The sequence below is a fragment of the Vipera ursinii genome, assembly GCF_947247035.1.
Source record: "Vipera ursinii genome assembly, chromosome: 3".
Classification (NCBI taxonomy): Eukaryota; Metazoa; Chordata; class Lepidosauria; order Squamata; family Viperidae; genus Vipera; species Vipera ursinii.
Genome location: NC_139516.1, coordinates 190,726,868 through 190,750,585, shown reverse-complemented (window position 1 = coordinate 190,750,585; position 23,718 = coordinate 190,726,868). Strand labels below are relative to the sequence as shown.

The 23,718-nt window shown below is 39.9% G+C and overlaps 1 protein-coding gene across 1 annotated transcript in view; it reads left to right on the top strand.

Moving 5' to 3' along the window:
• Nucleotides 1–23,718, top strand: part of NCALD (neurocalcin delta) — a 67,297-nt gene that overhangs the window by 29,734 nt on the left and 13,845 nt on the right. The window contains exons 2-3 of the mRNA XM_083361235.1: nucleotides 18,632–19,028; nucleotides 22,620–22,725. Of these exons, the coding sequence (XP_083217361.1) occupies nucleotides 18,651–19,028; nucleotides 22,620–22,725 (484 nt within the window). The 5' untranslated portion in view covers nucleotides 18,632–18,650. The remainder of the gene's footprint in view (nucleotides 1–18,631; nucleotides 19,029–22,619; nucleotides 22,726–23,718) is intronic.

Below are 23,718 nucleotides of genomic sequence, written 5' to 3'. Positions count from 1 at the left end.
TTTTCCCTCTCTATGGACACCTAAGGGAACATTTGGGAATTAAGCATGAAGGTACATTGTGAAACTTGGATGATGAAAAAAGGTAAATGAAAAAAAATAAGAAGCTGAAGGAAGATATGGTAAATAAGAATAATGAAAGAGATGAGGAGAGCATGTGAATTCCTTTTTTTAAAGTCAGCAGTGTGTTAACTTACTGCAACAGGCAGAAATTCCTGTTGACCAAATTGGCTGCATTGGCTTAAAGGTGGATTGGTTTATTGGTTAATAGTTGGCTTGTCAGAAATTTAAGAGAGTGTGATCTTTATTTCTATCATTGCTTTCTCTACCACTCAATGTTTTAAAATGTTTTCATCCTAGGTGTATTAATAAATTATCCACCTTACATTTTTGTTGTTATTTAAACATTATCCACTGCCATGCAAAAGAAATTGTTAAAAAGAAAAGATACAGTATATGTAAAATATTGTGGGCTTTTTTTTACAGTAGGGTGTAGGTGGGAGCAAGAAAGTGAGATATTTACCTTGAATTGTAACAGCAATTTTTCCTTATTGCTTAGGCTACTTTGTGGTTGCCATGACTACAACCTTCACCATATTGTGCTTTTTTATAGAAATTAATAAGAGTAAAAGAGCAGATGTATAATTATGTTACTCTTACTCAGTCCATTAGATGTACAGATGGCATTATAAAATAGTTTTCATTTGAAAGTATTTAATACTTACTTGTTTATTAATTTCTATATTGGCAGATGATTATTTCAAAGTCACAGATTCTTATGGAAACATTTCAGAATGGCCTCAAAGGGTTCAAAAATATGCATCTACTTAATACCTGTCCTGAAAAAAAATGAAAATACAAATATTCCTCCGAGAAATGGAGATTTTGAACTTTTATTTTGCATCTAAAAACAAAGGCAAGTACTCCACTTACATCAGAGGCAGGGTCACAGAAAAGGGGTGGCGCTTCAGTTATATGGTTGAGACTGCCATCTTGCCTTTTATTACTTTCCCATCAATGCTCCTAATTTGGGCCATTAGTGATAGAACTCTGGGAGGAATTACTGGAGTTAAAGCCCACAGGTTGTAAAGGTGCCATAGTTGCCTACCTGTGGTATAAGAAGGAAGGAAAAGAAGACACGGACACAATTGAAAAATTTGCCCATTGTAATGAAATGTGCGAATGACCCTGGGAGACAGGAGGAAAAGCCACAGACTAAAAATAGTTAGATAAGAGATAGTTGAGTCCGCAGAAGGTCTAGTTTCTTGGACTGTAAAGGTGAGCGTTAAGAAATGTACTTTGAGTCTTGCAAAGTTAATATCTGTCACTGTGTTTTTATGTGTTTGTCAGCAAGCACGTTGCAGTCTGCTCTTTGCCAGCTGTACTGTTATCATTGTAACCATGGTGAGTGGCACATGTTCAACCATGTTTTGGTTTCATATCTGGCTCTACTGCAGTGCGCGCATGTCCACACAAAAGTTTTTTTCTTTTTCTTCTCTCTTTGTGCTGTCTGGTGAGAAAGAACATGTAGTCAGTTAAGAGTCTTTCTTTGTTTTCTGATTAAAGTGTTTTTTTACAGTAGAATATGTTTGAGATTCTTTCTTTTACCTGTTGTGCACCATGCGTCAAATGAACCACGGTTCATTGACCTCTGATGGGGAGTTTTTTTTATTTACTCCCTTGACAATATCAGCCTTGTGATGTAGTCCAGATAAGAAATATGTCCAGAAGTACCAGCTCTATTTTTATATTAATAAATTGTTCAAATCTTTCAATGTAATTTTAAAAAATGTATTCTGCTATCTGGAAAATAGGAGGAGGAAAGAGCATTATGTATATTCGTTGAGTTACTTATACAGTAATAAAGGAGGGATAATCTAATAAATAATCTCTATTACTAATACTGTATAGATTACTCTGTTTTCAGTTTTAACCTCAGCAACAACAGGTGTGAATTTGGTTGAAAAATAATCCAGTAATGCAAATTATCCAGTGATGGAGATATTTCAGTGATGGATTATGCTATGAGATAATCCAGTGATGGATATTGGGTAAAAGATAGTTCATGGCCACAATTACACAATGAACTTTTGTGGCTAAGTACAGGCAATATTTACTACCATCCTAGAAGTTATTACAGAACAAGGACAAATTATACATTTTAAGATTACTTGGAGGAGGGAGATACTTCCAATGTAATCTACTGGATACCCTGCATGGATTGCCCCTGTAATTATGTAGCACAGATGGGGAGGACGCTAACCACCAGATTGCAAGAACATATGCAAGAGGTCAGACAAGGAGACCCGAACTCAGTGTTAGCTTTACATTGCAATGAACAAGAACATACATTCAATTCTGCAGCTACTAAGATTGTTGGATGAGCAGGCACAAAAATAGCCAGGGAAGTGACTGAAGCTTGGGAAATGGGCCCTTCATCAGTCAAAAGGAGTGCTGATTTACCACCAGCCTATCACGTACTTAGGTGGTGGGGGCTTGGCAACACAAGGAAACAACCACCAATGACTTAATAGTCGGCCATCAACACCCCAATTGACAACTAAAAGGCCAAACACAACCAGGCACTATACATACACCATACACAGAATAGTCCAAAGCACACACTCTGTTAAAGAGAAGTTTCTTGAGGATGGGCTTCAGCATGAGTCTGAAAGCTCAGAAGAACAAACCTCTGGTTCTGGTGACTGACCCAGATTGGATCTTGAAACATTACCCTGGGACACCTGTATTTGCCTTAATTTGTTATTACAGAACCTTTTCTGCTCCTTAGCTATTTATGTTGGGATGGAGACATTAAACAAAATTGGATGAAATGGCTAGAAAACTAGAAAGGGGCAAGGAGGAACCACAATTCACTCACTTTATGTTTTCTGTCAGATACAAGGAACATGTTTGTTTTTGTTTGTTTGATTGATTGATTTCTATGGTTGCCCAGAATCATTTTCTGAGATGGGTGGCTATAGAAATCAAATAAGTAGGTAAGTAAATAAATAATGCCCCTTAAATTAGGATTTAATTTATAGCAGAATGTGTGGATTTTTCTGCGAAGTGGTTTTATTGAGATTTAGATATTTATTTTCATTTTATCTAGGCTATATTCATTATAATGTGGTGGTCTCTTAAGAGTTATCTGGACCTACTTTATACTCCAATAAAATGGTGGTAAAATACTTTTTTTAGTTAAATGAATCTCTTTAATTAAAAAAGGTTATCATTTTTTTTAAACTACAAAGGAGAAATTTAGTAACATATGAATGTAATTCAAATATAACTCTACATTAAAAAAACTAGTAGGCTGGCATAAGTGTAAAAAACAGAAAAAGCAAAAGAAACCCTTTGAATTATTCTACTTTTCTCCAAGATAGTAGTTACATCTTTGTAATATCACTGCAACTCACTTTTTACTCCTGACAGCATGGAATCATAATGTCTAGCTAGAATGCCATTTTCTTCAATAAAAAGACAAATTTTGTTAACCAGGCTTTAAAATCTGATTATGTAAGTATCCTTCCAGGAATATATAATCTCTTTTTTTGGGGGGGATACAATTGAATATAATTAGCAATACTATCTTATTCCTACTAAGAACCTTGCTTACAATGATAATATCAGTGGCTAAAAACACCAGTGGGTAAGACCAAAGATTTGTACAGTGCCCCTTCAAATATATTATGTCATGTGCGACTGTTATATTTTTTTCTCCATATGTCTTTAATTAGATTATTTATCTTTAGATGGCTTTTGTAAAGCTTAATGACCTTAAGTAAGACATATTCTCCTCCTATAATCCCCAGCCAAAATGGGAGTTAAGAGCCAGCTCAACAAGAGTTCCCCATTTGAGAAAATGATATATGTGGAAAAGAATGTGGAGGTATAAACATTTTTTCTCATTTGAAGTCATTATTATGAATGTTTTCTATATTCCAGGAAGTCAGCTGGAATGAAGAATAAAGGTTTAAGTTTTCCAACACGCGTGACATTCCAGGAGGGAGTCTTGGAAACTGAAGTTTTGTGGGGAGGGAGTGATTGCAGGCTAAAAACTTCCACTGAAATAGATGGCGTGCATTTAGCCAAGGTAGTTGATAAAGGCACTGACGTTAGAGATTGGAAGTCAGCAGGAAATTATTTTGAGATGCTCGCTTAATGACCCATGATGGCAGTGGGGACTGCAAGGATTGCTGTTGCTAAGCAATGTGGTCATGTGATGTGCTTCACAAACCTATAGAAATTCCTGCCATAACTTGAGGACTACCTATAGTTGAAATGGGGAAAACTTGGAGAAGCAGACTGCACAAGAGTGGGTTTCAGGACCTGATTAAATTGATGTTTACCCCCAACACTGGAAGAAATCAGACAAATGAAACAGAGCTCCCCCACTTTGGAAAATTGCTACTTTCTGTAGAGATAATAATAAAAGTCTAGGTATGGAAATAGTATTCAATTCTTCCTTTTGTGTATGTATCATGCTAAGCCAACTTTATTTTCTTTTTTTAAAAAAAGGTCTGTATACAAATTAGAAAAATAGAGCCTTTGTCTCGGCTTTGTTTTCTATTCTTCGGGCTTGAGAAGAAGATATTAATTTTGTTTGTAATATTAGGTATATTAAACTTGCATCCACTTCAGTTCTACAAGAAAAAAACCTTCATAACTTCATCTTTTAGTCTGCTTGGAGCAGTTCTTAAATTTGATTTTATTATCTCTAGTGTTTATTTCCCAAGGGAGATACGAAGGGCTAAAATCTCTGGTCACTTGCCTCTAAGCTATATATCCAGAAGGTTCTCATTATAAAAATTATTACATTGTTTTTTCAGTTTTATCTTCTAATCACCATAGGCTGTTATGAAAGGCCTGTCTCTCTTAGGATTAGGACCCCAAAAAGGGTGTTCCCTAGTGACGGCAGCAGGTGTCTTAAAGCAAGAAGTACAACCAAGGTGTGAAGACCTAGATCAGGGGTGTCAAACTCACAACGTCTGTGTCATGACGTATCACGACTTTTTTCCATTGCCGGCAATGGGATGGGCGTGGTTTCGGCATGATGCAGCCGGCCCATGGGCTGGCAGTTTGACATCCCTGACCTAGATGGTCTACAAGAAGTCATAAAGAACCTTCAAACAATCAAGACTTGCTTTTTCTGGCAATATGAGAAAAGCTTGCTATGCAGTTCTGATTTATGATCCTTTGGGACTGCTCAGTAACTGTCTTGTCAGGTCTTTTAAGTTCCACTCAATCTTTTCATGGAAGAAAATCCTTTCCTTCATTCACAAAGAAAATGAATTGCTAACATTTGTGAATATTTGTCCATTATTTCGGGGGGGGGAGGACATCCTAGAATCAATTTGTGGGAAAAGAGTGAGAATGATTATTGGGGGGCAGGAATGAAAAACTGTACTAAAATCCCTCAAAAAGCTTCCTACTCACCCTTGTTTTCCAAATCCCCACAATGTAATGCTAATCCCTATAATTCTATTACTATATACAATCAGCAATTCTGCATTTGGGCCCTGTTTTTTTCCCCTTAAATCATGCTAGTAATTTACTAGGAAGGGATCCTAGAAACTGAGAAACAGAGAAAGACAAGATCCTTGGAAGCAGAGCATTGATGCATTACCGTTTCTGCCCTGGTATTTCCAGTGCTGAAGGCATACCACTGCAAGGGCACATTGCTAATACACATGTCCAGTGACAATATTGCCCAATGGAGGTGGAAGAAAAGAGTCATGGTGTGCCAGTTTTAGGATTTTACTTTTGCATGAAACTCCAAAATTTTAGTTTCATTTTGGCTTGCATCATATTGAGATATTGTAAGTGCAGAGGAACAAGAATGGAAAGAGTGACAAATGAGCATTGTGATGCAAGCCCTCTCCATTCTGTACACATGTTGGGAGATTGCATGCATGTATGAAAGGAATAGAATAGAGCTGAAAGGGACCATGGAGGTCTTCTAGTCCAGCCCCCTGCTCAAGCAGGAGAACCTATACCATTTTAGACAAGTGACTGCCTGGTCTCTTCTTAAAAACCTCCAGGAGTTGAGCTTGAGTTGACAAAAGCAAAAAACAAACAAACAAACACCTGAGGATGACCATCCCATCAAAATTTGTTGACTCATTGATTATGGTACCTTTCTAATCTTCTAATCTAAAATTTGAAGTCCACCCAATTTAAAGTTGTTAAGGTTGAGGAACAGAGGTGGAACTTCCTTTGACTTTATAATTATTAACCCCCAGGAGGCAGTATACAACTGGTTTCATCCCGCTGAGAAGGATCTCATCAATTTCACATGGCTGTCATACACTTCCTCTTAGTAGTCAGTAGTCATAAAAAAAAATCTCAGAAATATATATTGAAAAAAGTCCACACTTTAAGGGTCTAGTCATGGAAGCTCTAATATGAAGGCATGACCTAAGATCTATCTCTCTAGTGTGAGAGCTGACAGTAAAGAAGACTGTGCCACTCATAGAAAGCGTTAGACCTTAGCTTCCAGATTTCCTATTCAGATGAGCTGTGAATAGAAAACCAACCCATCTAAAGAATGCTAGCTTGGACAAGTTGACCTTTGATGTTTGGATTTTACTCAGTTCTGTAACAATGATGAATAATGTAACACAGATATGTAAAGAAGTAATTCTTCCACTCTAAATTTAGTACTTTGGGCCCCATTGATTTCATGTGACAGCTTAAGGTTCTCATATTAAAATACATATTAAAATCACAGAGATTTCAAGTGCTTAAGTGGTGTAAATTTAGTTGTCTCCTGGTACATGCAGCAATGATGAAATGGTGGTGAGAGGGGCTGTTGATGGGGGCTCACAAACCACCATCTGAAACAATAGTGAAATATGAAGCCAAGTCTCAGAAACCATTGACAAGATGGTCTTTGTAGTCTGGATGCTTGGAAGACACCATCTTTCTGATGAGGACATTGTTGCTTCTTCCTGTCTCCCCTCACATCTCTAGCCATCTGCTGAGACACTGCAAAGAAAAGATAAAGGGAAGTTGAAGACAAGATGCAGCAGCTGTAGGACATCTATGCCAGAATAAATCTAAAGGAACAGAGCCTTCTCTTTTGATCTTTAAATTCAATAAACAACTAGAAGCTCATAAAAAAATAGCAATCTGCAATTGTTCCTGTTTATACCTTTGACATTTGACATTAACAAGCATAGTTTGGAGAATGATGGGTGGGAAAAGGTACTCATTGAATATACTTTGAAAAGATAATTTCATAGTGATTTTGCATTAATGTAGAAAACAGAATAGTTGGGCATGAGGGCATGTATATTTTTATTCAGTTTAAAATCTTAGTTCTTTAGATGATCTGTTTCATTTGCTAACATTTTTGGGATACTTTTAAGAAACTTGATATTTCTTTCCTGTAATTTATTAGCAGGATGGGTTCTTAAAAGCCCTATTTTAAATCTCAGAATGGTTTATTTATAAATATATTTATGATAATCTTAATAATTTTAAGAAGGGATGCGGTGGCTCAGTGGGTTAGGATGCTGAGCTTGTCAATCAGAAGGTCGGCAATTTGGCGGGTCGAATCCCGAGTGCCGCGTAACAGAGTGAGCACCTGTTACTCGTCCCAGCTTCTGCCAACCTAGCAGTTCGAAAGCACGTAAAAATGCAAGTAGAAAAATAGGGACCACTATGGTGGGAAGGTAACAGTGTTCCGTGCGCCTTTGGCGTCTAGTCATGCCGGCCACATGACCACGGAGACGTCTTCAGACAAGCGCTGGCTCTTCGGCTTTGAAACGGAGATGAGCACCGGCCCCTAGAGTTGGAAACGACTAGCACGTATGTGCGGGGGAACCTTTAGCTTTACCTTTACCTAATAACTTTATGTGGCATTTGTTGCACTTTTATTTCCCTATTTTAATTGATATTGTGCTGTGAATAAAAGTGTGTGATATCAAATTTGGAAAATAGATGTATCTGTGTCCAGGTTTGGCAAAGGCCAAATTCTGAAGAAAATAGATTGCTACTTCCATGGACTTTGGGTTTGTTTGTATTGTTGTATTGCTTTATATCTATTGTGTATTTTCACAGGCCTTTGCACTTTTTATTATTTATATTGAATTTTAAACATTCTTATATAAACCATCCAAAGATGTTTGTTTATGGTACAATATAAAACTATCAATATAAACATATAATTAGATTATGAGAAGCCTGGGCATCAGGTCATACCAAGCAAAGAATTTTTTTGTGGGCTTCTTTTATTTAGTCTGTTCGCATTCAGTTGGATGAAAGAGGATTTGCTTTAGAAATAATTCAAACAAGAGAAAAAAATTCCATGGTGGAATGTGTGGTTTGGGGTGGTGGCAGCTGAGGGGTGTACATGTGAGTGTCTTGTTCATTACAGGCAGTCCTCAACTTCTGACCACAATTGGAACCAAAATTTTTGATGATAAGTAAGGCAATTGTTAAGTGCCTTATTTCACAACCATTTTTTTTGCCACGGTTGTTAAGCAAATCACTGTAGTTAAGCTGGCTTCCTCCCATTGACTTTGCTTTAAAGCAGGGGTGTCCAAACTTTTTTCAAAGAGGGCCAGATTGGATGAAGTGAACATGCTGGAGGGCCGAACATTTTTCCGAACATTCTTTGAACAATTACAATTAAATGCAAATGAATTATTTTATGCCAAGTTAATTGCAAATAGCATACTTTTCATTTTATAACATAAGATCAACTGACAGCTGAGTTTTCACAATGTATTTTAAATAAATTTTTAAAAAAACTTACCTGCACTAATGTGAAGGGTGAAACTGATTCAATTCAATTCTCCGTGCTATAGTGTTACGAGCCAGGCAAATGTTGGCAAATGTTATTTGCTTTGACAAGGTCAGACTCTCTGGTAACAGCTCACACACTTCCACCACTTCACAAATTCTGCTAGGCCAGGGCCCTACCTACCCCTGTCCAGCTCCCCACATCCCAGCCCATAAAATGGCTGTGAAACACAGAATGCGCGCACGTGCACACACACACACACACACACACACACACACACCCGCCCTTCCCTGGACGTCGCCTTCGCCCAGGGGAGGCAGAGGGCTTCGAAGCCGGGGCAGCTCCGGCGGCAAAGAAGGCGCGCCCTCGCTGCACCGGCACAGCGCCGCGCCAAGCCCGCGGCGGGGGGAGGAGCGTGGCGGTTCGGCCAGGCAGGAAAAGGTGCGGGAAGCGACCGCCGCCTGGTAACGGCGCCCGGGCTCACAACGTGGAGGCGGTGTAGCGAGGCTGACGGTGCGCGCCTGGCCTGGCTGAGCGGGAGAAGGGCCTGGCGGGCGGAATCTCTGAGCTGGCGCCAGGCAGAGCAAAGCGGGCGCCCCGGCCGAGCTTTGCTCGAAAGCAGTGCAGCCCGGCCGGCCACTCCCTCGGCGCTCTTCCCTCACTGGACCGCGGCCGCCTCGCCCTGAGCGCGCGCTTGCTCGCCACCTCCACGCTGTGAGCCCGGGCGCCGTTACCAGGCGGCGGCCGCTTCCTGCACCTTTTCCTACCTGGCCGAACCGCCACGCGCTCAGCCAGGCCAGGCGCGCACCGTCAGCCTCGCTGCACCGGCACAGATGCCGCACCAAGCCCGGGGTGAGGGGAAGGAGCACGGCGGTTCGGCCAGGCAGCCGGCCCTTCAACCCACCGGAGGAGCGGCAGATCAGCGCGGCCAGAGTTGGGAAAGCCACTAGAAGGGGGAGGGGAGTCACCTCTCCCCGCCGGGGGGTCGCCCAGCCCATCCCGGGAGGCTGACATTTCTGCAGCCGAAAAAGTCATCTCGGATTCCATGGCGGAAGGTCACCCCCGGGACTCCAGCGCCAGGCAGGGCTGAGAGGGGGAGGGGGGGAGAAAGGGAGGGAAGGAGACAGGGAGGAGAAAGGACGAATGGGGGGAGGGAGGGAAGGAGAAAGAGAGAAGGAAGGAAGGAAGGAAGGAAGGAAGGAAGGAAGGAAGGAAAGAAGGAAGGAAGGAAGGAAGAAGAGAGAATGGAGGCAGGAGATAGGAAGAAGAAAGAGAAAAGAGAGAGAGAGAGAAAGAAAGGAAAGAAAGAAAGAAAGAAAGAAAGAAAGAAAGAAAGAAAGAAAGAAAGAAAGAAGGAAAGAAAGAAGGAAAGAAAGAAAGAAAGAAATCGGAGGCTTGGACAGACCCCGCTCCGGGGCCGCCGCCACGGAATGCCCAGCCTCGGGGGGGAGTCTTCTGCAGGCGCGCCCTGGCCCCTTCCCCTCCCTTCCCTCCCTCCCGCGGCCCGTCCCCAAGGTGGCGCCCGCGGGTCCCCGGACTCACAGCACGCAGAGGGCGAAGGCGCCAGCCACGCTCTCGCTGTCGCGCACCAGGAAGCTGCCGGCCCGCCCGGCCCATGCCAGCAGCTCCTCGGCCGCCGCCCGGCTCAGGTCCTTGTGGTACCAGAGTGGCCAGCCCAGCACCGCCGGAGCCCCCGCGCCCGGGAGCCCCAGCGCCGCTGGAGCCGCCGACATGGGCAGCCGCGGCGCACAGGGAAGGTGCTCAGCGGGATGGGCGGGCAGGCCGAGACCCCCGCCGGCCACCCCCGCCTCGCCCACAGCGCCGCATGGCCCGACCGGAGACCCCCGGCCGCTCAGGGCATGCCCGGCCCAGCGGCTCCTCTGGGCTGCGCTCCGGCCGGGATGAGGGCGCGATCCGCTCTCCGCGCGCTTCCCCTGCGCACTGGAGCCGCCCCGGGCCCCGAGAAGGCCTGGCGGAGGAGGAGGAGGCGGAGGAAGCCGCGTGGAGCCCCGGAGCCTGGCTGGCGTGGTGGGGGCGGCAGCTGGGCCGGCCTGCGCTTCCTGGGGCAGCCCCTCGGCGGGGGAGGCAGGAGCAGCTCCCGAAGGGGCGGCCCTCAATCAGAAGGGAGGGCCGTGGGAGGGCCGCATTTACATACAGCAGGGAGGGCTGTTGAGGGCCGTATTAAACCACCCCGCGGGCCGCAAATGGCCCGCGGGCCGGACTTTGGACATCCCTGCTTTAAAGAGATGACTGGGAAGGTCACAAATGGTGATCAAATGACCCCCAGACACTGCAATTGTCAAAATACATGCTAGTTGCCCAGGGTTCAAATTTTGATCATATGACTGTGGGTGATGCAGTGGTTGTAAATCACTTTTTTCAGTGTCATTGTAACATTGTAAATTTTCATCCATGGGATCTTTCCTAGGTTCTCTCCGAGTTTGTTAAAGTCAGCTCTTTTGAAGTTCAAGACACTGGTTGGATTGTTTTCTATTGCTAGTGTTTGCGTTATATTAAATTCCAATATGACATGATCACTTTTGCCCAAGGTTCCGGCAACTTCAACTCCCTCAATCACTTCTTCTCTATTAGTTAGAATTAAGTCCAATATGGCTTTATGTCTCGTTCCCTTCTCCACTTTTTGGATCACAAAGTTGTCAGCTAGGTTGGTTAGGAATCTGTTTGATCTCCCGCTCGCTGCAGTTTGTCTCCCAATTGATATCTGGATAGTTGAAGTCTCCCATTACTATTATGGTATGCTTCCTACATACATTTGTTAACTGGTTGGCAAAGAGTTCATCTATTTCTCCTGATTGGTTGGGTGGTCTGTAATATACACCTATGGTAATGTCACTTTTTTCCTCTTTTATATTGACTCATATGCATTCTGGAGAGATTTTATCTTTGATCATGTGCATTTCTGTAGATATGTAGTGTTTTCTTACATATAGTGCAACTCCCCCTCCTCTTTTTGTAGACCTGTTTCTTTGAACAGTCCATCAATCCATTCCATTCATGGGTTTCATCCCACCAAGTTTCTGTAATACCAACTATGTCATACCCTCCCTTGTATACTATTGCTTCTAGTTTGCCTTGTTTGTTCCCTAAGCTTTGAGCATTTGTATGTAAGCATTTAAGGCTTTTATGCCTGTGCATGTGTATGTTTCCTGCACCTCCTGAATGTTGTTTGAGTTTTTCTTTTTTTTCATCTCTGCCCATCTCATTATTTGATTTGTTTTCTTGGGATTTATGATTGGTTTTGGGTTCTAGAGATTCTGAAGAAGTCAGAAAACGCTTGTGTTCAACTCTAGCAAGACTTTCTGTGGACATATATCCATATTGCTCACTGGACATTCACATTGAAGACAACAATCTGACACAGAGGAGCTGGTGCTTCTTTATATTTTAGAATCCTGGTTGTATCTTCTTCCAATCTGTTTCCCTCCCAATTTGTTAGGATACCTTGGGAATTGTGAGAGTTGCAGTCCCAATTTCTCTTCTTGAAGTAGATTGATGTAGGGTTTAAAATTGTCTAGGGAGTCTGACTACACACTTTCCAATATTGAAAACTCATATATATTGTTGTTGGAGACTGTCTTCATAGGATTGAAATTCTGTGAGGAAGAATGCTCAACTAGGGCTCAGGGAAAGTAATCATTTATTCCACAAAGCTAATCACTGTCATTACACACATTGTATGATAACTTATTGTTTCCTAAGAAGCTTTTTGAGGTTTCATGCTTTATCAGTGCATCTTCTGCAAAAGGTGTTTATATTATTTTAGAAGCATCATGAATACTGTAATAATGTAAATCTTCAGGAATCAATCTTTATCATGCAGGCAATTACTGCAGGCATTCAAGGCACCCTTCTGCAGAATTCTACTTCATGCCTCCCAAACCACTTTTAGTATGGCTTATTATGTATAATTTTAATTATGTAAGGGCCTGCTGGATCCTGATTATAGGTTTTATCACCAGTCTCAACAGCTGAGGGTGCCTATGCAAAGTCTGTTGTTGATATTGCATCTCATTTTTTTTGTACTTGCAACTAGTGCCAGTGTCCTTTTTTGGTGCAGAATTTGCACAGCACATTACACTGATCCTGGATGCAGGGATTGATATTTTTGATAAAATTAGTCTTCATCAGGATTGGGATCCCAAATGTTATCTCCGTTTCTTGTGCCATTTGCAAAAATAATGTTGTTTTCAGTTACTATTGCAAAACATATTCTTTGAGTTTGCCAAGTACAGCAGGGGAATGTCTGTCACTAGGAATCGAGCGGCTTTATTAGTATAATAAAGGCAAGATAAAAATAGCATGTTTAAATCAGAGACTTCAAAAATGTTATGGGCTCTTGCTTTTGTAAATGTTAGAAGTATTTACCTGTCATACACAAATTCCTGGCTTGGTAACTCCAGTATTCCTGGATTGCTGAATTGAGTTATTTGTTGAAAGTTGCATGTTGAATTGAGTATACTGTTGCATCTGTGAATTGTGTCTCTTGGGACTTCCTGTCTCAGGTGTTCAATAAGCTTTTGCTCTGTGGCCTTGAAAGAGAAGAGAGCAGCTGGAGAAAGTACTCCTATCCCTAGAGTATCATCTGCAAGATGATAAAAATAAAGGAAACTGGAAGGCTGAAAGGATAATCTACCATGAATTAATTTACAAATCCTTCTGAATTGCTTCATGGTGTTAATCGTCAAAGACAGACTCCTGTCTTCAACATGGAGATTTCCTAGCACATAAGGAATATTTATGTAAGATACACGTTAAGAAGCTGAGCCCAGTCAAGGTTAGTTGGCATGAATGATCAAGGCCCGGCAATATTGGACATCTAAGCTATTGGGAGAAAAAAAAAGGAAAATAGTTAAATAGTTCAAACATGTATTATTAAGCAGTTGAAGGCAATTAAATATTAAAGAGCAAATGCAGTTGAAACTATGTTCTTTAGCAGGGCTCTGCAAAGTGTTTGAAATAATGCTGTGCTAAGTACAAAAATACAAGTGGTACAGCTCTTTCCAGAGTGTTAAAATAACCATGTTCTTTGTAAGGGTTGCACAGCTGCATAGAAGGCTGCTCCCAAATATTTATGTGTGCATGTACACACACTGACAGTACTCACAATGACACTGCTAGCAAAGTAAAGTGACAGAGAATTATAGTCCCAGCTTCATTATAGGGCTCCAGGTCAGGGAAAGCTGGGATTAGGTTTTGAATTCAGAAAACTTGCTCTGTATAAATTGGAGACATTGATACTCCTTCCTGAACAAACAGCATGGCCAGATTGTGCCTAGGAAATTTGATGGCAAAATCACTGGATTTTATTGGTGGGACTTTAGCTGTTTGGGAAGATTTAAGAGTAGGGAAAGGAATAGGTGGACCTCCAGGTCATCCTGTCTCCATTTCTACCCTAATCCCCCAGTATATAGAAAGACTAGAAATATTTAGCCCTACCACTTCCAGAGATATTACATCAATTTTTGTAAACCACTCTGAATTGTGAAAGGTTAGAGCAGCCTAGAAATGTTGTAATATACAATCAAACACAAATAAATGTCTGTCTGGAAGTCCAAGTTGCAACCCAGCTGCTCAAATGTTGCCACCTCCTACTTTAATCCCATCCAATCCATGAACTGAGAGTCTTTTGTTAAGCATTTTTAGGCAATTCAGACTTAATTGTACTGCATGGAATCATGTTCAAATTGGGAGCTAGAAGCCCTTTTCTAAAGGATAACTTTCAATTTAGCACTTGCTCCTTATTTATAGAGGATCACTTTGCAGTAATACATTGTCAGTTCACTCTTCCCCTCTCCTCATAGTGTTTATTTTAGGATTAAATACTTTTGACTATGAAAATATCTAAATGCATGTTTTCATTCTTTTTTATTTTATTATGGTGAAATATATTTTGCACTCAATTTTTGTGTATGTAAGCTTTTGTTCCTTAAAAATGTTTCTGATCTGGAGTGTTTTTTTTTAATATAAAGAAAATTTTACATGAGATTAAAAAACTACAGAACTGAAATATGAAAGAATAAAAGAAAAAGTGAAAGAACAGAAGACAAAGAAAAAGAGGGATACCTAGAGAAGTGACTTGCAATCTTTGCAGCCAGTACAAACATAATAATTAGCATCTCCACCCTACTAGGTTACATATCATGGCTCCCTTTTTCCCTTAAACAAACCTTTTCAATCAATAAATCCCCAAACCATCCATTATTTATCCATTTTCAACAAAACGTCCATAAAGACCTTCCAATGTTTTATAACTGTTGTTCCTTTCTTAATCAAACAAATCAATTTAGCCATTTCTGCAAGCTCTGCCATCTTCCCGATCCATTTCTCCATTATGGGTATTTCTGCATTTCAATCTGTCATTCCTTATGCTCCAGATGCTTCATTCATTTCACTGGAACACGATGAGCATGTGTGTGTGTGTGTGCACACATTTGCCCACCTCCCAAACCTATTGTGGCTTTCTTCCTGGTTGAATTATCTTCGCCAGAGATGCTCATATTATTACAGATGTTGGTTTGCTTTATGTTTTGTTGGCAATAAAGATCACATATGCCCTTTGATTTGCTATTTAGCTTCGTGTCATCTGACCTTTACAGTTAGGATAGTTGGCTGAAAAAATGCTTCCTTGTTTTGATTCCCTTTTTTTTTTGGCAACTGGGATATTTGATTATTAGCCCTTTGCAGGTTTTGTTTGGATAGCTGCACCTACATGTCATGTTACCAATTAGGAGAAGTATAACTCCCTCTTCCAGTTGGAAGTAACTTGAGTGAGAGACCAATCACAGAAGGATAGCAAAAAGAACAGGTAAGGCTACATCCTGGAAAAACTTACCTAAGAACACACCAACAATTGGAGGGGATCCAACAGTTATTTTATTAAAGCTAGCCATTTAGAGTGAGTCACTAGTCTCCTGCCAAAAGAAAGCCAGACACTGTCAGCCAAATTCTTATATACGTTACAAAGATTGAAGAAGAGTACATTTAGCCATTAACAAAGAGTTGCTTTATAACTGATAAGGAATACAGTTTAGGACATACAGAATTCTGTTCATCATTCACATTGTAAAAGTGTGCTTATGCACCATGAATGCCAGTCAAGCTGGCTGTTATTCTGATTCTTTGACCCTGAACCCCATTTTGGTAATGCTATAATGCCATTATCAGCATCTTTGGGAATGTTGCACTTTATGGAGACATTGTTTGTGAATCAAATGCCATTCACTAATTAAACAAAGATTGCAACTCAAGGGAAATACTGTTTATGTCACGATAAAGTTCTATTCAGGAAAGATAGTTAAGCAGTGTAGTAACTAAATCTACTGACCTCTACACTAAAAAAGTAGACTAAACTGATTGACTTATACACTAAACAAGTAGAGACTGAGTGAACATGGATGTCTTAGGTATGAGCACATTGGGCACACTGAATAATAAAAATTCCTTTTACAGTACTTCTATTTGACACAATCCATATATGGTGATCTCTGTGGCTGTGGTGGCTGGGAGTAATTAGAGATGTGAGCCAATATATTGAGGCTGGAGGGAACCCCAAGTTGGAAAAGCCATTAAGGTAGTTTAGAAGATATAGACAATTACTGCAGCTTGCTGGGAGTTCATACTTAGTCTGAGCCTGTGGTACATTATTATTAAAACCCTTATTAAATCATACCTCTGGACTGGGAAACCATGACTTCTAGTCAAGCCTTAGGCCCAAAGTCAACTGGGTGACTTTTAGCTGGTCAGTTTCTCTCAGCCCTAGGAAGGAGGCAATGGCAAACCCCTTCTGAGAAACTTTGCCAAGAAAATTGTAGGGATTTGTCCAGGCAGTCTATGAGAATTGGACAAGATTGAACAGGAGGGAACCCCCCCACCCTACATTAAGAAGGCCAAACACCTATAAGAATTAATGTAGCATCATGGTTAAAGCCTCAGAGAAAAGGGGAGATGTTCTGCGTTCGAACTCTACATGATATAGCTTTCCTGAAGATTTTGTGCCAATCACACTTCATTTTACCTGATGGGTTTGTTTTGAGGATAAATAAGATAGAGATCTTTATGAGCTTCTTTGGGATATAAGCGGGTTGTGGTGAGCAGAGGGAAAGGAACAGAAATCTGGAAAGGGATGGAGCAGTGGAATGCTCTTGTACTTTGTACCACATTTACAATACGATGGTAATTTTGATGTTAAATTGCATTTCCTTAAGACATATTTGGTGAAAATCATTTCTTTATGGGTTTTGATTTTCTGCCTTTGTTTATGCTATTAAAAGTGACCATCTACCAAAATGTAATCTTGTTTACCACCACTTCCCTGTGTAGAAATTGCTGTTGTAACTCCTAAAAATAACTCAAAGAACCTCTCATTATTTAAGTTGAGAATCTTTTTCTTCACGTACTCCCTTGTAGAAAACTATTGAGAAAACTAATGAAATTGCTGAATTTATTGTTGAAATGTTGGTTTTTAAAATGTTGCTTATTAGATATATGATGTGATTTTAATTTCTTAGACCATTATGACTATAGCAAAGTTCTGGTAATGAAATCTAATTTTCATAATTCAATTATAAATGTGGACATTAGAACTATGTTTGGGTCTACGTTTTTAATGACTTTCAGGGGAAAAGACTTTCCAGTTTTAAAAATGTGTGTTTTATTGGCTTTTTTCTTCTCTTTTCTTTTTTTAAATCAAAGAATCTTACCTAAACCAGTTTAAAATAACTAACTGGATTTGAGAGCTGGTCAATAAGGAATATAAAGGAGTATGAAAAATTCATACTGCATTTAATCCTTAATCACATTCTCTGCCTTTTATTTTTACCAAAAAGTGCTATGTATACTTTCACAAATTTATGATATAATAGTCACAGAAACCTGACAAGCAATAGAATAACACCACTAATATTTACAGTAATGTGCATTAAACACAGAAATGTTGTCTCTTTTATATGGATGTTACTAATCTAATTAGTTGATCAGTATGATTTTGTAACCCTTTCTGTTCTTTACATTACAGAAAGTCGGTATGAATTTGTCTTGCCCTGTCTTTGATTATTGGAGCAGATATCCCACTGTTACTATTGAATCAGTATTTTCAGGTATTTTAGATTAAAGGTTCCAATACCTGTAAACAGTGGGTTTAGCTATTGCATGTACGAATTGCAGTTAAAATCATTTGGGGATCACTAGGTTAATATGCCTCCAGTAAACTTTCAGGGTGAAGTTTGTAAGACTGGCATTTTATTGAAAACCTCTTTTGGTTATGCCATCTGGAAATACATAATTGTTTTATTATGTATGCCCCCCCCGGTCACAATGTGAGATGGATGGCTATATGGATATGGTAAATAAAACAATTCACTACAACTGTGTTTCTAAACCTTGGCAACTATAAGATGTCTGGACTTTGACTCCCAGAATTCCCCATCCAGTATGTTATGAAGGTTGAGAAACTCTGTATTACAGGATATAAACAGCCTTAAGGAAAACAGGGCCTCTGAGCAGGCCTCTGGTAGGGCTTTGCATTGGCTGATTAGATCATATCTAGCTATATCCTTCTTCAGTCTTTCATGTTTCTTTTCACTTAAGAGCAGGGATCTTTCTTCCATACTGTCTTACAAAACACAAAATGGTATTCACGTAAGGAAGTTCAATCACAAGTCAAAATACGTTACTTCTCATTTGCATGCTGAGGGATTCCTCTGTTTTGGGAGAAGTGGACTTTGTTGAGCTATTTCAAATGAAAATGTTAATCATCACCCAGAGAAACAGCCTTTTAAAAGATTGTCTAAGGCCCACACTGTTCATCATCCCTTGGTTTTGTAAACAAGAGAATAAACTGCTTTTTTCCCCTCCCTTCTTTAGATAAAATCCTGATACCACCATGGGAAAACAGAACAGCAAGTTACGCCCAGAAGTGATGCAAGATTTGCTAGAAAGCACAGACTTTACTGAACATGAGATCCAGGAATGGTACAAAGGCTTTCTCAGAGACTGTCCAAGTGGACATTTGTCCATGGAGGAATTTAAGAAAATCTATGGGAATTTTTTTCCCTATGGGGACGCTTCTAAATTTGCTGAACATGTGTTCCGTACATTTGATGCAAACGGCGATGGAACAATAGATTTCAGAGAATTTATCATAGCTTTGAGTGTAACATCCCGAGGGAAACTGGAGCAAAAGCTGAAGTGGGCATTCAGTATGTATGACCTGGACGGAAATGGATACATCAGCAAAGCAGAAATGTTAGAAATAGTCCAGGTATGTATCACTCATAAGAACCAACCTTCCTTCCTTCCTTCATCCCTCCTTCCCTCCCTCTTTCACTATGCAAACAATGAATAAATTTTTTAGCATTCTTGAATTATCATGTTCTCTTCACTATAAAAATGTAATTTAATATTAATATTTAATCACTGCCTAGAGTAGAAAGAAAAATCTTATCTCTGCCAGGATATTCAGATGTGTCTCCTTCTGAAGACCATTAAATAAAAAATTGGATTCTCAGCGCAAATTCTGTTTTATCTAAGTGTTCCATATTTCAATTGGTAAATTATGTCATTCTGCCAGCTGTCATCCCTCCCTGTGTAACCAAAAAACAATGGCTGTCAGCTTAACTGAAAAGGAGATCTATAATGACCAAGGCAATTAGAAAATCAAGGCAATTAGAAAATTCTATTCTCTCGGTGGTCTACTTTGTATTACAGAATTTTGATTCCTTATTTGGCTAGTATGTGTGCGTGCAGTACGGATGGTTATAGCCAGTGCTTTTTTTGTAAAAGAAAAAGGTGCCGGAACTCACACATGTCATACAACTCACCTTGCCTACCCTACAAGGTTCCATCCAAAAAAGGTGCCGGAACTCCGTTCTGAGCGTTCTATGAGAAAAAAAGCCCTGGTTATAGCCAAACTAGTGAAAAACCAATATGTTGTAGCAGTTAACCTTGGATTAGCACTTGAAGTGACAAAGGTTCAAATCAGAAATCAGTGGAAGACCTTCAGCCTGACTTACTTTACCATGTTATTGTAAAGATCACCTTTCCCAATCTGATCTACAATTTCAATACTTGGAGTAAGCTTTGGAAATCCTGATTATTCTTGTTGGGATAAAAACGTGATAGATAACATTGTCCCCATTATCTTTTTGTCATATAGAGGACTGAATTTTCCTACCTTCATTTCTCTACTTGTGCTGCATTCTTTCCTTTCATCAACTTTAAAGTTGTTCTGTTCCTTGAGCTGATACCTGCCTTCTTTTGCCTCTTTTGAAGTGTTTTCTTTGTGCTGTTGCTACCACCATTTAAACAATAACAGGTGGATTTCACCACCCAAGAATATCTGAGATAAAGTTTTAGTATAAATGTTTCAACTACGCCAGTTAGCAGGCTAAAGTAATGTTATTTCATGTCCCTTCTGTGGAATTGAGGCCAGAGGATTCCCTGATGGCCATTAATACAGTCTCAGATGAGACGTGGGCCAACAAAATTGTGGCATCTGGTACCACAAGCTCTTGAGTTTCCAATGTGCTTCTGGGGGGAATAAATAATGTCACATGTCAGAAAAATTTTCTTAGACATTTATTTTAGCCTATAGCAACTATTTTTTGTAGTTCTATAAATAGCCTATTTTAACTGGCTTTCTGAAATTCGTATTTTTAATGAAGAGCTGTTGTTGAGATTGTCTTTGTTACCTGCTGATTTGTTTTCATATTAGAGTTCCCAAGCTTAAGCTTTTATTATTTTTGGCAACTTGTGTCGTTATCATTGTATTTGTTGGAATTGCCCACAATAATGGCAAGGTGAAGGAAGGGAAGTGAAGAGACAGTTTGGACCAGTCTACCAGGAAGCAATCTGAATTTCTTCTGTATTTGAATATAGATGAACTTAGATAGAGTGTGGGACATATGGTAGAAATTGCAGCGGGGAAAAAATTTGCTTATTTTCAGAAAACTATTAAAGGCTATTTTCACATATAGTAAGAGAATAATAAAGCTATTCTCTTATAACTAAGTTTTCTCCAACCTGAAGAAGAGCTGTATTAGCATTTTTCCTGTGACTTGTAAGGCAGTCTCTTTCCTGATGCTGTTTCTCTTCAATATTCAGTTTTTCCTAGTGACTCAATTAAGGTCACCATAAGTGGTTGCTGCAAAAATCTGAATGACTGCTAGAGGGCAAAACATTTTCTGTGTCACTTTCCTGCCATCAATAAGTGATCATACAGATTTTTGCTTATCTGTTCAATTATGTGTGACATTTAAAATGATATTTACTACTTTGCATTTATACTTTATTATTAATTTGACATCACTGAGTAGCAGTTGAATTTAGAAATAAAAACTGATAAATAAACATTTGTTTAGATATCTAATATAGGAGAAACTAATATACCAGTATTTTTTTCTAAATGCAAAGATCTCCAGTCTAGGTGGAGCTAATATACTAGTTTACTAGAGGATATATATATATATATATATGTTTAAGTATTTGTCAAGGCTTTTTGAATGGACCTTGCTAATTAACTCTTTCATTCCTGTTTTGGCCCGACTCAGGGCTTATCCACAGGACATAGTCAACTTATGACAGCTCATTATTTGTGCAAATTATTCAAATTGCTAATAAAGAATTTGGGAGGCTAAGATGATCATTTCGAACTCTTTATGTTCTCATCAGTTAGTCATACCCTTTATCTGAGATTCGAACCTGGGCTGATTATATATCAGGCAGTGTTTTAACTTCCTGAGCCACGGGTTCTTTCTCTCTTTTATTAGCTGGAAGGCAAGGCAAATGTATGTTTAAGTATTTGTCAAGGCTTTTTGAATGGACCTTGCTAATTAACTCTTTCATACACATACACATACACATACACATACACACATACACACATACACACATACACACATACATATATATATATATATATATATATATATATATATATATATATATATATATATATATATATATATATATATGTAAGATAGGGTTGTAGTCCTGTACTGAGTTAATTGAGAATAACTATAATTACCAAGACTAATTTTGAATGGAGATATCTAGGATTTCATGGTTAAGAGTCTCATATATATTTCTAAGATTCAACCACATGTCAGTATCCTTTCATTTCAGAACATATTTAAGTGGACTTGTTCCTTCATGGGAGGGAATAGGATTTCCTTAAGGCAGACATGTCAAACCTGCGACGTATCGGAGCTTTTCCCCCATTGCCGGCAGTGGGATGGGCGCAGTTTCTTCATGACGCATCCAGCCCACGGGCCGGCAGTTTGACACCCCTGCCTTAAGGGATGCCCAGGAGGACATGTTTATTATACTTGCAACCCAACTTTATGTATACCTGCATCACATAAATCTGCTAGTTTCAGTAGGGTTTACTTTCCAGAAATGGTATGGCATTACTCCTTTTAAACAAAATTGTCAATCTAATTTTTTTCAGATAAGACTTTTCTTCTGTTAGAGTTTTATAGTTGTACAGTAATCCTTTTAAGGACACTTTATTGGTTTCCTTTATTTTAAATGTAGAATATACTGAATCTTTACAGTAAATAAACACAATACCATTCTTTGCAAGAAACATACAATTTGATTACGTGTTGGATTGGTCATTAACCTTTACTCCCACTGTTCAGTAATTAATGCTGTAAATAATGAGCCCTTATTTGCATTCAGCATATAATGAGAATTGTGTGGTATATCTGTAAAGTCTCGGATAGAACAGGAAGCTTCAGTTACCTAAACTTCTGAAAGCTACCTGGGATAGGTTTGCCAATGTACAGAATTCCCATAGAGGTTTCTGAAATTATGGAACTCTAGACCCTTACTTTTCATATTCCATTTTTAGGCAATCTACAAGATGGTTTCTTCAGTTATGAAGATGCCAGAAGATGAATCAACACCAGAGAAAAGAACTGAGAAAATCTTCCGCCAGATGGATACCAACAGAGACGGTAAATTATCTTTCAATTATCTTCCTTTTAACTTCTGTTGTTTCTGAACTCTCAGTGCCGTTTGAAGAGCAGACTTGAATAAGTAGGACTATGCCACTAATTCATAGACCCAGCAATAAACCCCTGTGAAAGAATGACTGTTTGTGTTATTGTGAAAAAGTTTTGGTAACCCAAATACTGCTTCTTGTTAGGTTGCTGTCTTGCAGCTCTACCCATTACTCATATAAATATTAGGATTTAGATTTAAGCCAGTACCGTGTTTCCTCAAAAGTAAGACCTACCCTGAAAATAAGACCTGGCTTGATTTTTGGGGTGGGCCTCCTATAAGCCCTACCCCAAAAATAAGCCCTAGTTTTTGGGGTGAGGTGCACACCTAAAAATCAAGCTGGAGTGGGGAGGTGGAGCTGCCCCACGCGCCCTGCACACTCTTACTATTGCAGCCAGGCCTTCCATGAATCAACACCTGCCTTGCCTCGTTGGCCCACTTCTTCTGTGGCCACTCACCACCACTCACACGCATCACCCCCAGCCTCCATTCTGCCATCATAGGCCTTCAGGAAATGCCTTGGCAGCTGAGAATGGAGCTCCAGACTGAAGCCACGGCACCCTCCCCACACCTGCATTTAGCCATCAGATGCCTTCCGGAAAGGCCTCTGCAGCCAAGAACCGAGCTATGGATTGAATCTGTAGGTTGGTTTTCGGCTACAAATGCCTTCTGGATGCTGGGGTGTGTGTGCCACACGCATCAATCTGGAGCTGGGCAGGGGTGTCGGTCTGCTACCGCCACGAGGTGAGACCGTTGAAAAGATACCCTCCAAAAGTAAGAACTGGTGCCTCTTTTGGAGGCAAAAAAAAGACCGGGTCTTATTTTTGGGGAAACAAGGGTATCTATCTATCTATTCATAAACTCCCCCCCATACCCCTTCACAAATCCCAGTTATAATGGCACATCATGACAAATCCTTGAAGCATTACAGCTAAAATCCATTCCTC